Genomic DNA, 15,985 nt, shown 5'->3' with positions numbered 1-15,985 from the left:
ATCGAGAACAGTCGAAGGTCAATTGAATATATAAAACAGTTCAAAATTTTTGAGACTTCAGTATTACAGACTTTGCTTATCGTATCGAAATCAAATAAGATTCAAGTTTAAATTTGGTCGGAAATTCCCGGGTCATCACAGTACCTACCCGTTAAAGAAATTTCGTCCCGAAATTTGAGTGTGGTCGTCATGGTTAACAATAGAAATGTTTTCATGACTCATATGAGTTGATAAATAGAGTTTTATCACCATTAAGTAATATGAATAAGACAATTCAATTACTCGAAGGGTGCGAATAAAGCTATCACTAAATAGTGAAATGAAAAAGACAAGTTTCATCATAACTTTTGGCTAGTCATGGTTGAACTTAGAAAATAAGGTGCGTCTTACCTTTGACGTGGCCACGTTTGAATTCCGGAATTCAAGGGATTTAAAGAAAATCTTCGAAATCTAAAAGATTTGATTCTTCGGCGAGTAGGAAAATTAAGATCTCTATAATTAAATACGGTGATCTGCCTCAATTTCTCCGTCTGATATTTCCCTTATAAATTTACCTTTTCCGTTCCATTAGTTTCCACCACTTCTATTCCTTCTTTCTCAGTTCATATATCCAAAAGATTTTAATAATGCTTAATCCGATTCTGATCCTTATCCTCATCCTTATTATCGCAACAATTATTCTTCTTTTCTAACTTTCACCAGAGGAATCTGCTTACTTCTACTTTGCCCTTGGGGTTATAGTACTTATAATTCTCCCGTGTCTTTATGTTGCGATAAATATTGATATACACGGTTTGTAATTTTGGTGTTGTTATCGGGCTTTATATCTTTCCTTATATTTCAATGTCCCTATATCTGTTTTCTATAATCATTGTCATCCATAGTTAATACTCATTCCTCTTTGCTGCGATTTATACCCCAATTTCTATTTCTTTTGGAGCTTTGTCCCTTCGTTTCTTCTTTTTACGATTGGACACCTCTTGTAATGGTCCAGAATTCGTAAGTATGGAGTTTCGAATGAATATAATGTTCTAAACAAGAAAGAATGTAATAACACGATTTGATTTGTCAAATTACCAGAGTCACTGAGAGTAGAATTATCAAGAATATATTTTCTTGATATGTTCAGAAGTTAATCAAAATGAAAGAGTTATGTAACATGTCACATGATGATGTTATAATCTGTGAATCATCATGTTCCATTTAGAAACTTAGCATGACTTACTGTAATATAATCACGTTGATCAAGTGTCATTATATTATACTAACTCATGCATCAGTTCTCAACATTACTTCAATAACATTCATATTTTTAAGCTTGAAAGTTTACAGAATATAGAAACTAACAGTTTCTATATGATGTAACACTGATATCGGGAAAAGATTAATAATTTCATATAAGAATAGTTATGAAAATATCTTTAGAATATGGAGGATATTTATAATGAAAGCTACGATGATAACTTGGAATTTCTAATATCAATGGATGATGAAAAAGATTTATCCGTAAGGGTTTTAGAGTAAGGAGCAAAATATTCGCTAAAGACTTTAGCAGACATTGAATCATTTGGATTCTTTGAAGTCAAACTTATTCTTTGTGATTTATCCACGGCTTTCTTCATAGTTTCGCATAATCTACTTTTCGGTACTAAATTTTCTCTTGAATGTTTCCAATATAATGATACACAGGAAGCACGAAGAGGTATATAATTTCGGACGAGAATATTTTTTGAAAATATCCTCAAAATATCAAAGATATTGATGATGATATTTTGGAATTTCTAAGTTCGATGGTTGATAAAGAAAGATTTTCCGCAAGATTTTAACATGACTTCGGAGCAAGATATTCTCTAAAGATTTCAACGAATCCAGAATTACCTGAATTCGTTGAATATAGAGTTTGGTCCTTGTATTTGTCCTTGGTCTCTTTCGTGACTAGCTCAATCCGTTTTCCAGTTCCACTTTTTCTGAGCTTTTCCAACATACTATTCTTTATCATCAAACTTCCGATGATTAAGGTCGTTTACGGTTGTCTATGGTTTCTGTTGCTTCATTCAGCTTTTTCAACATTCAGAGTATTGATTTGTGACTGAGTGCTTTTCAGAATTTCAGAACGAGAGATCATAATTCTAAGAGATAAATGTCATACATATAACTGTTGATGTAGATATGCTGTGAGTTTTCAAAGTACTGATTGCTGATTCCTGGTAATTGTTATGGCAGTTCTCGTTACAAGATGCAGATGAGTATATGATAGGGTTTCAATGGATAAATATAGTTATTTGTCAGAGAAATTTAAGCCAAGAAGTAACGAGGTTGCTGGTACGTCTGCTGGTAATATGGTGGAATATAAAAGAATTCTCCGGTATCAAAAGGGTAATTGTATATATCAGGATTATAGTAAGGTTACTTCGAATGAAAAGTCGAAGTTGGCTTGCTGGAGCTGTGACAAAATTGACTACTTTAAAAAGAGGTCGCAAAGTTATTTTTGCTAATAAATGCCAAAGGATCTGACGCGGCTACGTGTTAAACTTTTACTCAGTTGCCGAGAGTTTCTCAGGTGCATAACTATATGCATAATTCTTTCCTTTCGTAGATGAAGTGCGGTTGATTCATCCTATCGATTGAGGTGTTTTCAAGAATCATGAAAGGTTTAAACGCAGATTGTAATTGTGATGATACGAATGGGGTTTAAAATGAAATTAAGTGGCAAGCTTGAAGAATTGTTTAGTTTCATATGTTATAATTAATATTTTAATTCATTTTAATTGTCCACTGTTGGTAGTCCTTAGTTGATTAGTCCACAGTTAGTTAGGAACAGTTAGCTAGGATTTTGTTAGCGTGGATTCTTAACAAAATTTCTCATAGTTAATTTGTTTGTTTCTAACAAATTTTATTTTGTCAAATGTTTTCTTCATTATGCCACTTGTTGAATTCTGATAAATCAAAATCCAAATATGAAATTGGATGCATATGGTTATTCTGTGGTGAACGGATTTGTATATCGGTAGATGTAAGTAGGATAGTATATGACTGTTGAAACAGATTCGAAAAATATACAATGTAACTTATTAATGTTAAATTTAAATATTCCTCGGGTATTACCTACCCGTTAAAATATTTTCACCATTAACAGTTTGTACAAGAGAATTTTTAATTACAATCTTTATGAAAACATATATACATATATATTTTCTTCAGATGTATTCATGGATTTAATGAGTTAATATGATATTAAACTCATTTGCTTTTCGGTTGGAACTAGAATAAATAATCTCTAAAACTTTCGAGATTACATATTCGCCATGTTGAACGAAGATAAATGAGGTAGAACGATACGTAGAACGAAGATCATACTCCAAGTACAAATGATGATATTGAAGCATGGATTGTTGATGGTATTGGTGCTGTTATTGATGGTACTGTTGGTGCCGGTGATGTTGCTGAAGCTGGTACATTTTGCACCATATTCTTCGAATTGATTATTCGAGCGCGAAGTTCGTTGACTTATTACTCCAGGATGATTTTCGGTCAGAACGAGCGGATGAATAAGGTTCAGAATTATGGATAGAATATTATCTTGTCGAGTTACCCTGGAAATGAGACTGAAAATGGTGTCTCAGACAGGTTCGCCGGTAAACGCTTCAGGTTCATTGTCAAGAGGTGAATTCGGTTGGTGGAAGGGATTGTCTTCTGCGCGTTTCCATTGATTAAGTTGACTACGAACCCATCAGATGAATTGATAATGGCTCATTGGTTGATTCATGCTGACGATGCTGTTTTCGGAGCTTAGGTGAACATCTATGTCGGAATAGCTGTCGAAATAACTATCGGAATAGCTATCGAAATCTTAGGAACTCGGACTGATTGAGGGATTCATCTCGTACGATCAGATGAAGGATTTTCGATAAGAAATAGATTATAGGATGTAGATTAGTACCCTGCAATACATAATTTACATATGCATATATAATACTAAAATCCCATAAGTTACGGAGGAATCTACGGAATACAACAGGCAAAGTTACGGTAACAGATATGCTAAGATATGAAGTAGCAGATACGCTAAGATATGAATTTTGTCTATACACTATTCATGCAGTCAATGCAGTAGAACGTGTTTAGACTAAGAATGATAAGCAATTGATTTCCTAAGAATAATAAGCAGGAAATTTTCGACACGAAATGATAAGCAAAACTTTTGACATGCAGACACGGTCGAAGTCCAGACTTACTAATGCATCCTAACGACTTATCAGTTAGACACACTAATGCAGACCCGGTTCGCTAAGGCCACCGCTCTAATACCAACTGAAAGGACCCGTCCTAATCCATCTGGACGAAGTCCATATCGATTATAAACAATTCACAACAGTTGATTACATCGCGAGGTACTTGACCTCTATATATGATACATTTTACAAACATTACATTCGTTTTTGAAAAGACAATCTTTCATTACATCGAAAATTGACAGGCATGCGTACCATTTCATAATATATTCACCTATAATTGACTTAATTATAATCTTGATGAACTCGACGACTCGAATGCAACGTCTTTTGAAATATACCATGAATGACTCCAAGTAATATCTATAAAATGAGAAAATGCCCAGCGGAAGATTTCTTTCGTACTTGAGAATAAACATGCTTTCAAGTGTCAACCAAAAGGTTGGTGAGTTCATTAATTTAACATAAATAATCCTTTCATAATTTTTAATAGACCACAAGATTTCATATTTCCATTTCATAAACATACGTCCCATGCATAGAGACAAAAATATCATTCATATGGATTGAACACCTTGTAACCGACATTCACAATATGTATATAAGAATATCCCCATCATTCCGGGATCCTCCTTCGGACATGATATAAATTTCGAAGTACTAAAGCATCCGGTACTTTGGATGGGGCTTGTTGAGCCCGATAGATCTATCTTTAGAGTTCGCGTCAATTAGGGTGTATGTTCCCTAATTCTTAGATTACCAGACTTAATAAAAAGGGGCATATTCGATTTCGATCATTCAACCATATAATGTAGTTTTGATTACTTGTGTCTATTTCGTAAAGCATTTATAAAAGCAGCGCATGTATTCTCAGTCCCAAAAATATATATTGCAAAAGCATTTAAAAAGGGAGTAATAGAACTCACGCATATAAATATTGTAAAACAGTTAATAAAGCATTTGCATGTATTCTCAGCCCAAAAATATATATAAAAGGGAATAATGAAACTCACCATACTGTATTTTGTAGTAAAAATACATAGGACGACATTTAACAAGTGTAGGGTTGACCTCGGATTCACGAACCTATATCATTTGTATATTTATTAATACACATAATCGTAATCGAGCAAATTTGTTTATTATATCTTAATTTATATATATTATATATTTAGTTTTTGTATATCTTCAAAATGATTAAAAATCTATATAGTTATATTCATATATCCATATTTATTTATATACGTTTTAGTATTATATTTAAAATCATTAGTTTGTTATATGTACGTATTTAAATAATATAGGTAAGTTTGATTTATATAGTTATGTGAAATATTAGTGTAATTATAGTATATGTAATAAGTATATTATATGTATAAAATATTTATTTGCTTAAAAAGATAGTTTTTGATAATAATAATGATGTATTAACAATAATAATTTTATTAATAATAATACTAATAATTAGTAATTCACTTAAATTATAATTTCATTCATAGTTTTTAAATCCACGTTTTTATATATATATTCTTATAATCTTAATGAGAATATCTTTGAAACTTTTTATTGTCATATTCATAATACTTTTAGTAATATTGATCACACTACTACTGATAATAATAATAATGATAGTAAGATATTATTTTTAATGATAATATTAGTTTTAATCAAGAACGACAGGTTTGAAAATAAAGTTAATTTAGTGGTAATGGTAGTAATAATAATACTAATAATGATAATAATAATCATAATCTTAATGATAACAATAATTATAATTGTATTTATAATTATGATAATAATAACAATAACAAAAATCATATTATTAATAATAATAACTATTATAATAGTAATAACTTGTGTAGTTAAAACTACCTTCCAAAAATCTTTTTAAAAAGAAATGGCGTGAACTGCACTCGAACCCGTGACCTCTCCTTTAACCCACAACACTCTTAACCACTCTTCCGTTTCCTACTTTTCTTAAATAGCTCGTCACCCATTTATATTTATTACGCTATCAACTGGCCCAACAGATTAAATATGGCGGCCCAGCTACATAAACTAGTTTACGGCCCAATACGAAATATGTGTGAAGCCCACTCCGAAGCCCACCGTATTAAATCGGTCCGTATATAATTCGGCTCAACATGGAAACAGAAGTATTCGGCCCAGCAGCTTCTATTTAAATAAAAAAAATTTCATGTAACTGGCTAGGTTCGATCCCTGGTCCACTCGCTCACCATCCCACCTTCAAAACCATTGAGCTACAAGCTCACATCTGGTATAAAGCTTAAGTATATATATAATTATAAGAGACTGTTATCATCTGCTCTTTAGCATTACCACAATCATCATCTCATTAACATTACGAGTATTATCTTCATCATCATCATTCTTTCGGTAACTATCATTATCATAAGCATATCATAATGATCCTCATCGTTTTACGAATGCATCATCAATTATCATGACGGCATCATCTTCTTCCTTTTCTTCTTCGTTAACAATAAAAGAAACAGGAAAAAATATCGCTAGTAATTGCAGTATTATGTGAATGTTTTACAGGTGGATGATGGTGTTTATTTGCTTTTCGTGACTTCTGAATGATTATAGAAAGCAGAAAAAAAATTGAGATGATGTTCGGTTATAAGAATTAAGAGAGAGAGAGAGAGAGGAGAGAGAAAAAGAAATTGAGAATGGTGATGGTGGTTATCGTGTAGGTTGTTGTGGTGGTGTGTGGTGGTTTTGGGTGTGTTCTTAGGTGGGTCTACAACTCGAGCAGTCGACCTGGTTAGGTTGTGGTGATCGGTTAGTAATAACCGATAGTGATGGTGTTTATTAATCATAAAAGAGAAAAAAAAAGTAGATAGATGGTTTCGGTGATGGGTTGTTTGATGTTCATGGTATGGTGGTGGTGCAGACATTCGGTGGTGGCGGTTGTAGTTGAATGGTTGATCGAAGAGAGAAAACTAGTGAGGTGTTAAGATGGTTACGGTGATGAACGATGATGGTGATAAATAGGGTGGTGTGTAGTCTTATCGAACAACCACCTAGGATAACCACAATATCAGTTGCAATCTCTTAGTTGTAGTAACAAAAACAGTGGTCGACGATGGGTTCTCGAGTGGTTTAAATGTTTGTCAATATGGTGAAGAATGGAAGAACAAGTTTAGATGTGATCTTGTTTTTAGTTTTTATAATTTGGCAGGAAAATATTATAATCACAAGTAACAAGTAATATGCATTTGCCTATATGTTATGAGTGGGGAACACCAACTAATACTCTCTAACAGAAAGCAATCGTACACATTTAATAATAAATAATAATAATAATAATAATAATAATAATAATAATAATAATAATAATAATAATAATAATAATAATAATAATAATAATAATAATAATAATAATAATAATTAAATAATAAAGAAAAACACATGTGCAAACCCATAGCAGCCATGAATAATTGCACCGACAGTTTTTGTGGGATTGGTATATCGTGTCCATTGCTAAACAGTTAACTTATAATTTATTTAAGAAAAATCCCATATTTTTAGAGTAAACATATTTTATTATTTCACTCATTAACTGTTTGGAACCTGATAAAAAAGGTTCGATAATTATTTATTTTCTGTTCCAATTTATATGTACGGAGTACTAATTTTTAAACTTAAAAAGGTAAAAAATATTTTTAACAAATCTAACATCTTCGTAATCGATTTACAGTTCAACTTTTATTTTAGTCCTTCATGAACATGTACAATATCTATATTAAAACTAACAAAACATCAACCGAGTGTTACCGACGTTTGGCAATTATGCTCGAAATCATTCATTTTCCGATTACTCTCTCTCTATATATATAATCAGTTTTAAATAACAAGTTTTAACACATAAATATATATTATATATTTTTAAACAAATAGATTTAATATTATTTTATATATTTCCAAGTAGTATTTATATACACATTTATATACACACACATATATATGTATCTATTTACACATAGTTGTTCGTGAATCATCGAGAACAGTCGAAGGTCAATTGAATATATAAAACAGTTCAAAATTTTTGAGACTTCAGTATTACAGACTTTGCTTATCGTATCGAAATCAAATAAGATTCAAGTTTAAATTTGGTCGGAAATTCCCGGGTCATCACACATCATTACTACCTCAAGTTTTCTGGATAAAGCTACTGGAAATGAGAAAAATGGATCTAGCTTCAAAGGATCCTTGGATGGCTTGAAAGTTCTTGAAGCAGAATCATGACACGAAAACAAGTTCAAGTAAGATTTCCACTTGAAATAAGATTGTTATAGTTATAGAAATTGAATCAAAGTTTGAATATGAGTATTACCTTGTATTAGAAAGATATCTTACTGTAAATAAGAAAGATTTCTTGAGGTTGGATGATCACTCTATAAGATTGGAAGTAAGCTAGCAAACTTGGAAGTATTCTTGATTTTATGAAACTAGAACTTGTAGAATTTATGAAGAACACTTAGAACTTGAAGATAGAACTTGAGAGAGATCAATTTAGATGAAGAAAATTGAAGAATGAAAGTGTTTGTGGGTGTTTTTGGTCATTGGTGTATGGATTAGATATAAAAGATATGTAATTTTGTTTTCATGTAAATAAGTCATGAATGATTACTCATATTTTTGTAATTTTATGAGATATTTCATGCTAGTTACCAAATGATGGTTCCCACATGTGTTAGGTGACTCACATGGGCTGCTAAAATCTGATCATTGGAGTGTATATACCAATAGTACATACATCTAAAAGCTGTGTATTATACGAGTACGAATATGGGTGCATACGAGTAGAATTGTTGATGAAACTGAACGAGGATGTAATTGTAAGCATTTTTGTTAAGTAGAAGTATTTTGATAAGTGTATTGAGGTCTTTCAAAAGTGTTTAAATACATATTAAAACACTACATGTATATACATTTTAACTGAGTCGTTAAGTCATCGTTAGTCATTACATGTAAGTGTTGTTTTGAAACCTTTAGGTTAACGATCTTGTTAAATGTTGTTAACCCATTGTTTATTAAATCAAATGAGATGTTAAATTATTACATTATCATGATATCATGATGTATTAATATATCTTAATATGATATATATACATTAAATGTCGTTACAACGATAATCGTTACATATATGTCTCGTTTCAAAATCATTTAGTAGTCTTGTTTTTACATATGTAGTTCATTGCTAATATACTTAATGATATGTTTACTTATCATAATATCATGTTAACTATATATATATATATATCCATATATATGTCATCATATAGTTTTTACAAGTTTTAACGTTCGTGAATCGCCGGTCAACTTGGGTGGTCAATTGTCTATATGAAACTTATTTCAATTAATCAAGTCTTAACAAGTTTGATTGATTAACATGTTGGAAACACTTAATCATGTAAATAACAATTTCATTTAATCTATATATAAACATGGAAAAGTTCGGGTCACTACAACAAGTTGTGGGAATGCACAATGCTGAAGAGTGATGACGGAATGTGCTATTATTGTCATAAAGAGGGACATTGAAAGTCGGATTGTCCCGAGTTGGCGGCGGCGATTGCCGCAAGGAGACGTTGAGGTACGTTTCGTTTTAATAAATATGCCCTTTTGGATATTTATTATGTGTCGTTGTGTACAAATTTGTTGAAAGCATTTGTGTTGTGCATATTTTGTTATGGGTGACGTTCCTAGTGGGACTACCCTATGGTGACGTTTGATTTGGTGGACGAAGGGCGTAAGACTTGGTGCAACCAAGCATTCCTTAGTAATGAGAAATGTTCTACCAAGCCTTGGGAATGGGCTTTGGTGTTCGGATGTTAAAGCGTGTTCGCTCTCGTGTTGAAATTGATGAACCGTGAGGTTCGTCGGGTGGTTGGAACCTTTGAGATCGAGTGTTTTGGATCTCGATGTATGTTGGTAATGGAGTCTACATGACGCGACGTTAGGTGCCTCTTTCATACCTACTAGCGTAGTGTTCAACTCTGATGGTGTTGCGGTTACATTGTGCTTAGGGTACCGGAGAGAAACCCTTACGTACATAAGTGACTAGGTGGAAGTTGACAAACTATAGCAATTGGATGATTGCGAGAGTAAAGTTTGTGTAGTTTGTGATGAACTTTTCGTTCAAAGTGTTTAAGGATTGGTTAAAATCCTTCGTGTGTTCAAGGTTGGAGCAAGATTTGGTGAAGGGTCGTGTGAACCCAAATTGTGGGTAAAGTCTACCTTTGGTAGCATTGTACGGTTGTACGAGTTGTGGATATGGAACGTAGTTCCAAGTGGGGGAGTTACACTCCCGCACGAGGAGACCTTAGGGTGAGAATTCGGATAATACTTATGGTAGATCCGAAACTTGTGTTGGGACCTAGTTTTGGTCGATTTGTGGTAGAGTACAATTTTGGTTAAATTGTACTTATGATTTTGGATATAAATTATCACCGAGGTGATAATGTGGTAATCTCGTTGAGAGATAATGGGCGTGTTTGGCGAGCAATGTGAAATCCCTCGGCTAAGGGATGTGCGTGGTGGATTATCTTGTAGAGAATTATTGTTTTGTGCCTATGTTCGATATAGGTGGTTCTCGCTCGATTGTGCGGATGGTTAGTGGTATCCGTTAGGGTTCACTATAGTGTAGCAGAGCGCAATGTTGCACTACTCGTTGTTTGAGGCCAAAAGTGCGTATGAGATTGATGAAGCATGACCTTCGGGGTCCGCTGACTTCATCATGGTATTGTTGATTGGTAAAGCATGACCTTCGGGGTCCGCTGACTTCATCATGGTATTGTTGATTGGTGGAGCATGACCTTCGGGGTCTGTTGACTTCATCATGGGTTTAGTGTTATATCGGTATGGTATAACGTTATCGGAATGGGAGTACCATTCATGAGTTGTGTTGTGGGACGTGAATATCGGGTTGTTCGTATTCACAATATTTTGGGTAGTACGATTGTCCCTATTGGTTGGACTCATAGTTTGAGGTAGTGAATGTCGGGTAGTTCGGATTCACTAAGGCTCGGGTTGTACGGCCATCCTCGGTTATACTATGTGGTGGAGGTAGTGGATATCGGTTTGTGCGTATTCACGATGACTCAGGTTGTGCGGTCATTTCGTTGTGGGAAATATGGATTGGGTAGGTGAATTTCGGGTTGTTGCGAATTCACTAAGGTTCGGGTTATTTCGACCATACTCCATATGTGTTTAGGCTCGGGTTGTTTCGGCCATGTTGTGTTGTGAACTATTGGTTGTTTATACACCAATGGTGGGGTTGCAGGGACCATGTCATGTGATTAGTGATGCGATAGCAGTGTTTCGCTCACATGTTGTTACGAGTGTGACAATAGTCGATTTTGTACACCTTGGGATTTGCGTTTCCATAGTCGGTTGGGGAGCTATCGATTTTAGCTGTTTGTTTATGATGTTACGATAGTTGGGTATTGGTCGTATTCCGCACTACAAGGGATGTTATGTGGTAAGCGTATCCGTAAGGATTCGTTTTTGTTCGGTCTTCATCGTTTCGGGTTGTTGACCTTAGGTTGAGACATGGTTGACCTTATTTCGATGAGCGGTTGTTACTAGCGATGTACTTGGTATGGTATGCTAGAGGTTGATATCTCGATTCGATATTGGTTGAGTTTTTCCCGATGTGAGGGATCGAGCATGGTTTTAGTGCTCGGATTGGTGGATTTGATAATTCGCGAGTGCCGATTTTAGTTGTTAAGGCAATTCATTGGGAAGAGTTGTCTAGGAAAGTCGGTTTGGAATTTATGTTTGAGAACCGTGGAGTGTGGTCTGTTTGGTTAAGCGACGAGGATCACGAGGACGTGATCGATTCTAAGTGGGGGAGAGTTGTAAGACCCTAATAATTATTATACGGAAGTGTAATTATGTACATAAAGTGCAGGAAGCATTGTGTAATTAAACAAAGCTCATATTCTGCCCAGACATGGGTGCGCGCCGTGCACCAGCCCAGCGACAGAATCCTGCTTTTTCTATTTTTGAGTTTAATGAGGGGCTTTTTGGTCTTTTCACTTGAGGCCGGATGTGAGGCCTTATCAGCTGGTTGGATTCAGTTTTGGATCACATTTCACATCCATAAACACTCTCAAACTATTCTAGAGAGAGAGGGAGAAGTCTAGAGAGAGATTTGAGGTTTTGGTGAAGAAGGAGCTTGAATTGATCAAAGTCTCGGGTGTTAAAGTTGTTCACCTCGTTCCTAGCTTCGTATTGGTTGTTGTGGTAAGTTCTAACTCCGAATTTCATTATTTGATTTTGATATTCAAGTTAGGGTTTGAACTTAAATTGTTAAGAAACCCATTTAAACTCATGAAGTGGGTTTAGTGATACTAGTAATCGGGTTTATTGTTATTGTTGGTAGATTTTGGGTTGGTGAACAAATTGGCTATGATTAGAACTTGAATTTGGGTTTAATTACTAGATTTAGTGATTATGAAAGTGTTAGAACCCCGTTTTATGTATTTGAAAGACTAATTTTGGAATTGAGTCAAAATTAGGGTTTATGGGTAATTTTGAGATTGATAAGTGTTTAACACTTAAGATTGGGTTCATTTGGCTTATTAGGACCATTGTCACTAGTGTTAGTGATTATTGGTTAGTCTGGGCGCGTTTTGTGCTTGGAAGTGCATTTAGGTCAAAATGGCACTAAGTGTCGAATTGGGTTGTTTGTAAGTCAACCCTAATTGTGTGTTGTTGTATTTGTGATAATGGAATAGGTACTTTCCATTGATGAGTCGCGGATTACTTGGAAGCATTCATCAAGGCGACAAGGTGAGTGTTAATATCCTATGTGCATATGTATGTGTAGGATGGGTGCGGGTCGGGTGAAGTGGTTCTCGGTTATAGAGCTCACTTCACATATAGGTGGATTTTTATGGACTTGTGTAATAGGTCCAATTGGCACGGTTGTGCGTTTTGGTTGACCACCGTTGGCGAGTTGCACACTTGTGTGTACGATATCACTTGGATTGTGATTTGGAGTTATAACCCCGACGGCGTGGGTTATGGTGTGGGAAATGAATATCAATTTGCTCGTATTCATAATATTTTGGGTAGTGAATCTCGGGTAGTGCGGATTCATGATGACTCGGGTTGTTCGGTCATCTTGTGATGAGGTAGTGAATCTCGGGTTGTGCGAATTCACTAAGGCTCGGGTAGTTCGGCCAACCTCGGTTGTTGAATTGGTGAAGAAGTGAATATCGGGTTGTGCGAATTCACTAAGGCTCGGGTTGTTCGGCCAATCTTCATTGTGGTGTTTGGTATTCGGTAATGGGTTAAGGGGTAAACCTTGGACGTTTATATATATATATATATATATATATATATATATATATATATATATATATATATATATATATATATATATATATATATATATATATATATATATATATATATATATATATATATATATATATATATATATATATATAAACGAGAACCACTAAAAATGTTAGAACTGTGAGAACTATTTAATTTAATAGTTTTCATGCTTTTAAATGCAACAAATTACATACAAATGTTAATTAATGCACATATCATTAACAAACATATGTTCATTAGCTCAAATTACATGTTAAATTGTTAATTATAAGAAACTGTTCACATGTTCAGAAGCAAATATGCACATGTGAACGAGAAACTATATATTTAATTATATAGGTAAAATATAAGTGTTTTTCAACTATTTTATGTCCATCCATACTCTTCATCAAGGTTTATGTGTGATTCAATCGAGTTACAAGTGAAAATCTTTATAAATCAAAAGTTATCGCAGTTCTCGCTTTTTTTATGGTTCTCGTTTGAACTTTTAGCTATATATATATATATATATATATATATATATATATATATATATATATATATATATATATATATATATATGTGTGTGTGTGTGTGTGTGTGTGTGTGTTGATGTATTGTTGTGATGTAGCTAACCCTCCGGGTGTAGCTATTTGGCGTTGTTCACATCGTCGTTGGTGAACTTATGTTTGTTGTTGTATCTTTAGCTCGTTGCTTAGTGATCGTACGGTATGCTTAGACTAGCTTGCCTTTATGCTTGGATGCTTCGGTATGCGGTATTTGATTATTTGTGTGGCGTGTCCATTTTATGCATATATATGTATGTAGTATATTTTCACTCACTAAGCGTTAGCTTACCCTCTCGTTGTTTACATTTTTATAGATTGCATGGATGCGGTGGCTCGGGTAAGCGGGAACTAGTGGACTCGTATAGTTGCTTTAGAAGATCTTGCTTTTGGATTGATTAGGATTGGGTAGCGTATCCCCAATCGCCATGCCCGGTCTTTATTTTGTGTTAAAAATCATGTGGTCGAAAACTTGTAGTTTGTACGAAAGTCGTAAAACGGCCGATGTGGGCCCGGTCTCGTAAAACTCATTTTATTATTGGAACGTGTTAGTTTTAACTAATATAAAATGTTGTGAAAAGCGTTTGGTCTAAATGTGTCGGGAAGTCGAAGATCTTTTCGCGTAAAACGAAATTTTTGGACAGCGGGCTGCCAGGCCCTGTGCGCGCCGTGTACAGGTGGGTGAGCGCGCCGCGCACCCCATCTGGTCAGCCCAGCTTTAAATATTTTTTTTTTGCGTTTTTGGTCGGTTAACGGGTTGGGTTGTTACAACGGGTCGTTAAACACATAGTGAAAGCGAAGTTAACTATCCACCTATTGAAAACTTGTGTATGCGCTAGTAAACACTGCTCGTCGGCTGCGCAGGTACTTCTAGGCGCACCCAATAGTGGTGTTAACTGACCAACCAATAAGATAGGTATAAGTCACGGCACGCGCATCCCGATCTCTTATTTACACAATCTTATAAGTTGCAAAATACGCGCTTGAATTAACTGTGATTTGCTGATAACATGTGATGACAGGTGTTGTACAAGCCTGAGGTTTTGGGTAGATTGGCTAAGTGGTTGGGAGAGCATGAAATCAATTACTCCTTTCGCACAGCAGTAAAAGTCCAGATACTTGCAGATTACTTGGCTGAAACAACAGGAGAAGTAGAGGCACTCGAGAAAAGTACTACAATCGGTTGTGACAAAAATCAGGTTTGGGAATTATATACAGATGGAGCATGTGGACCCGAAGGCGCCGGCGCTGGACTGGTCCTCAGAAAACCTGATGGAGAGGAGCATACCTATGCATTCTGATTCACGTTTCTACGACCACAACGAGTCCGAGTATGAAGCATTACTATCTGGGATGTGTATAGCGCAAAAACTTGGAATGAAGCTCTTAGATGCGTACATGGACTCACAGTTGGTCTCTAACAATGTCAATGGATCGTTTGGGGCGCATGAATCCTCTATGCAACGATACATAGAGCTGGTGCACGAATTGGCAAATGAATTCGATGTTTTTAGGTTAACGCAGGTACCTAGGGGACAAAACAAGAAAGCAGACGCGCTGAGAAAGTTGGCCGCCCTGGCCTTCGATCATCTGCGTAAAAATGTATGAGTTGAAGTGCTAACAGAAAAATCCATTAATGAGAAAACAATTGTTACGCCCATTGAGGAGGAAAACCCAAATTTGATGACACCATTAGTGAAATTCTTAATTGAGGGCGAACTTCCAGCAGACAAAAAGAAGCGCCCCCCATGTACGCGTTAATCGAAGGTGTCTTATATAGGAAGTCTTATCTAGGGCCAAGCATGTTGTGCATTGGACCTACTCAGGCTA

The 15,985-nt window shown here is 34.9% G+C and overlaps 1 protein-coding gene across 1 annotated transcript in view; it reads left to right on the top strand.

The window, feature by feature from the left end:
• Window positions 1-15,763, top strand: part of LOC139870682 (uncharacterized) — a 99,954-nt gene extending 84,191 nt beyond the window's left edge. Inside the window, exons 3-4 of the mRNA XM_071858464.1 lie at window positions 15,178-15,312; window positions 15,374-15,763. Of these exons, the coding sequence (XP_071714565.1) occupies window positions 15,178-15,312; window positions 15,374-15,763 (525 nt within the window). The remainder of the gene's footprint in view (window positions 1-15,177; window positions 15,313-15,373) is intronic.
• The last annotated feature ends 222 nt before the right edge of the window (window positions 15,764-15,985 follow it).

Source organism: Rutidosis leptorrhynchoides, chromosome 10 (assembly GCF_046630445.1).
Source record: "Rutidosis leptorrhynchoides isolate AG116_Rl617_1_P2 chromosome 10, CSIRO_AGI_Rlap_v1, whole genome shotgun sequence".
Classification (NCBI taxonomy): domain Eukaryota; kingdom Viridiplantae; phylum Streptophyta; class Magnoliopsida; order Asterales; family Asteraceae; genus Rutidosis; species Rutidosis leptorrhynchoides.
This window is presented reverse-complemented; position numbering and strand designations above follow the sequence as displayed.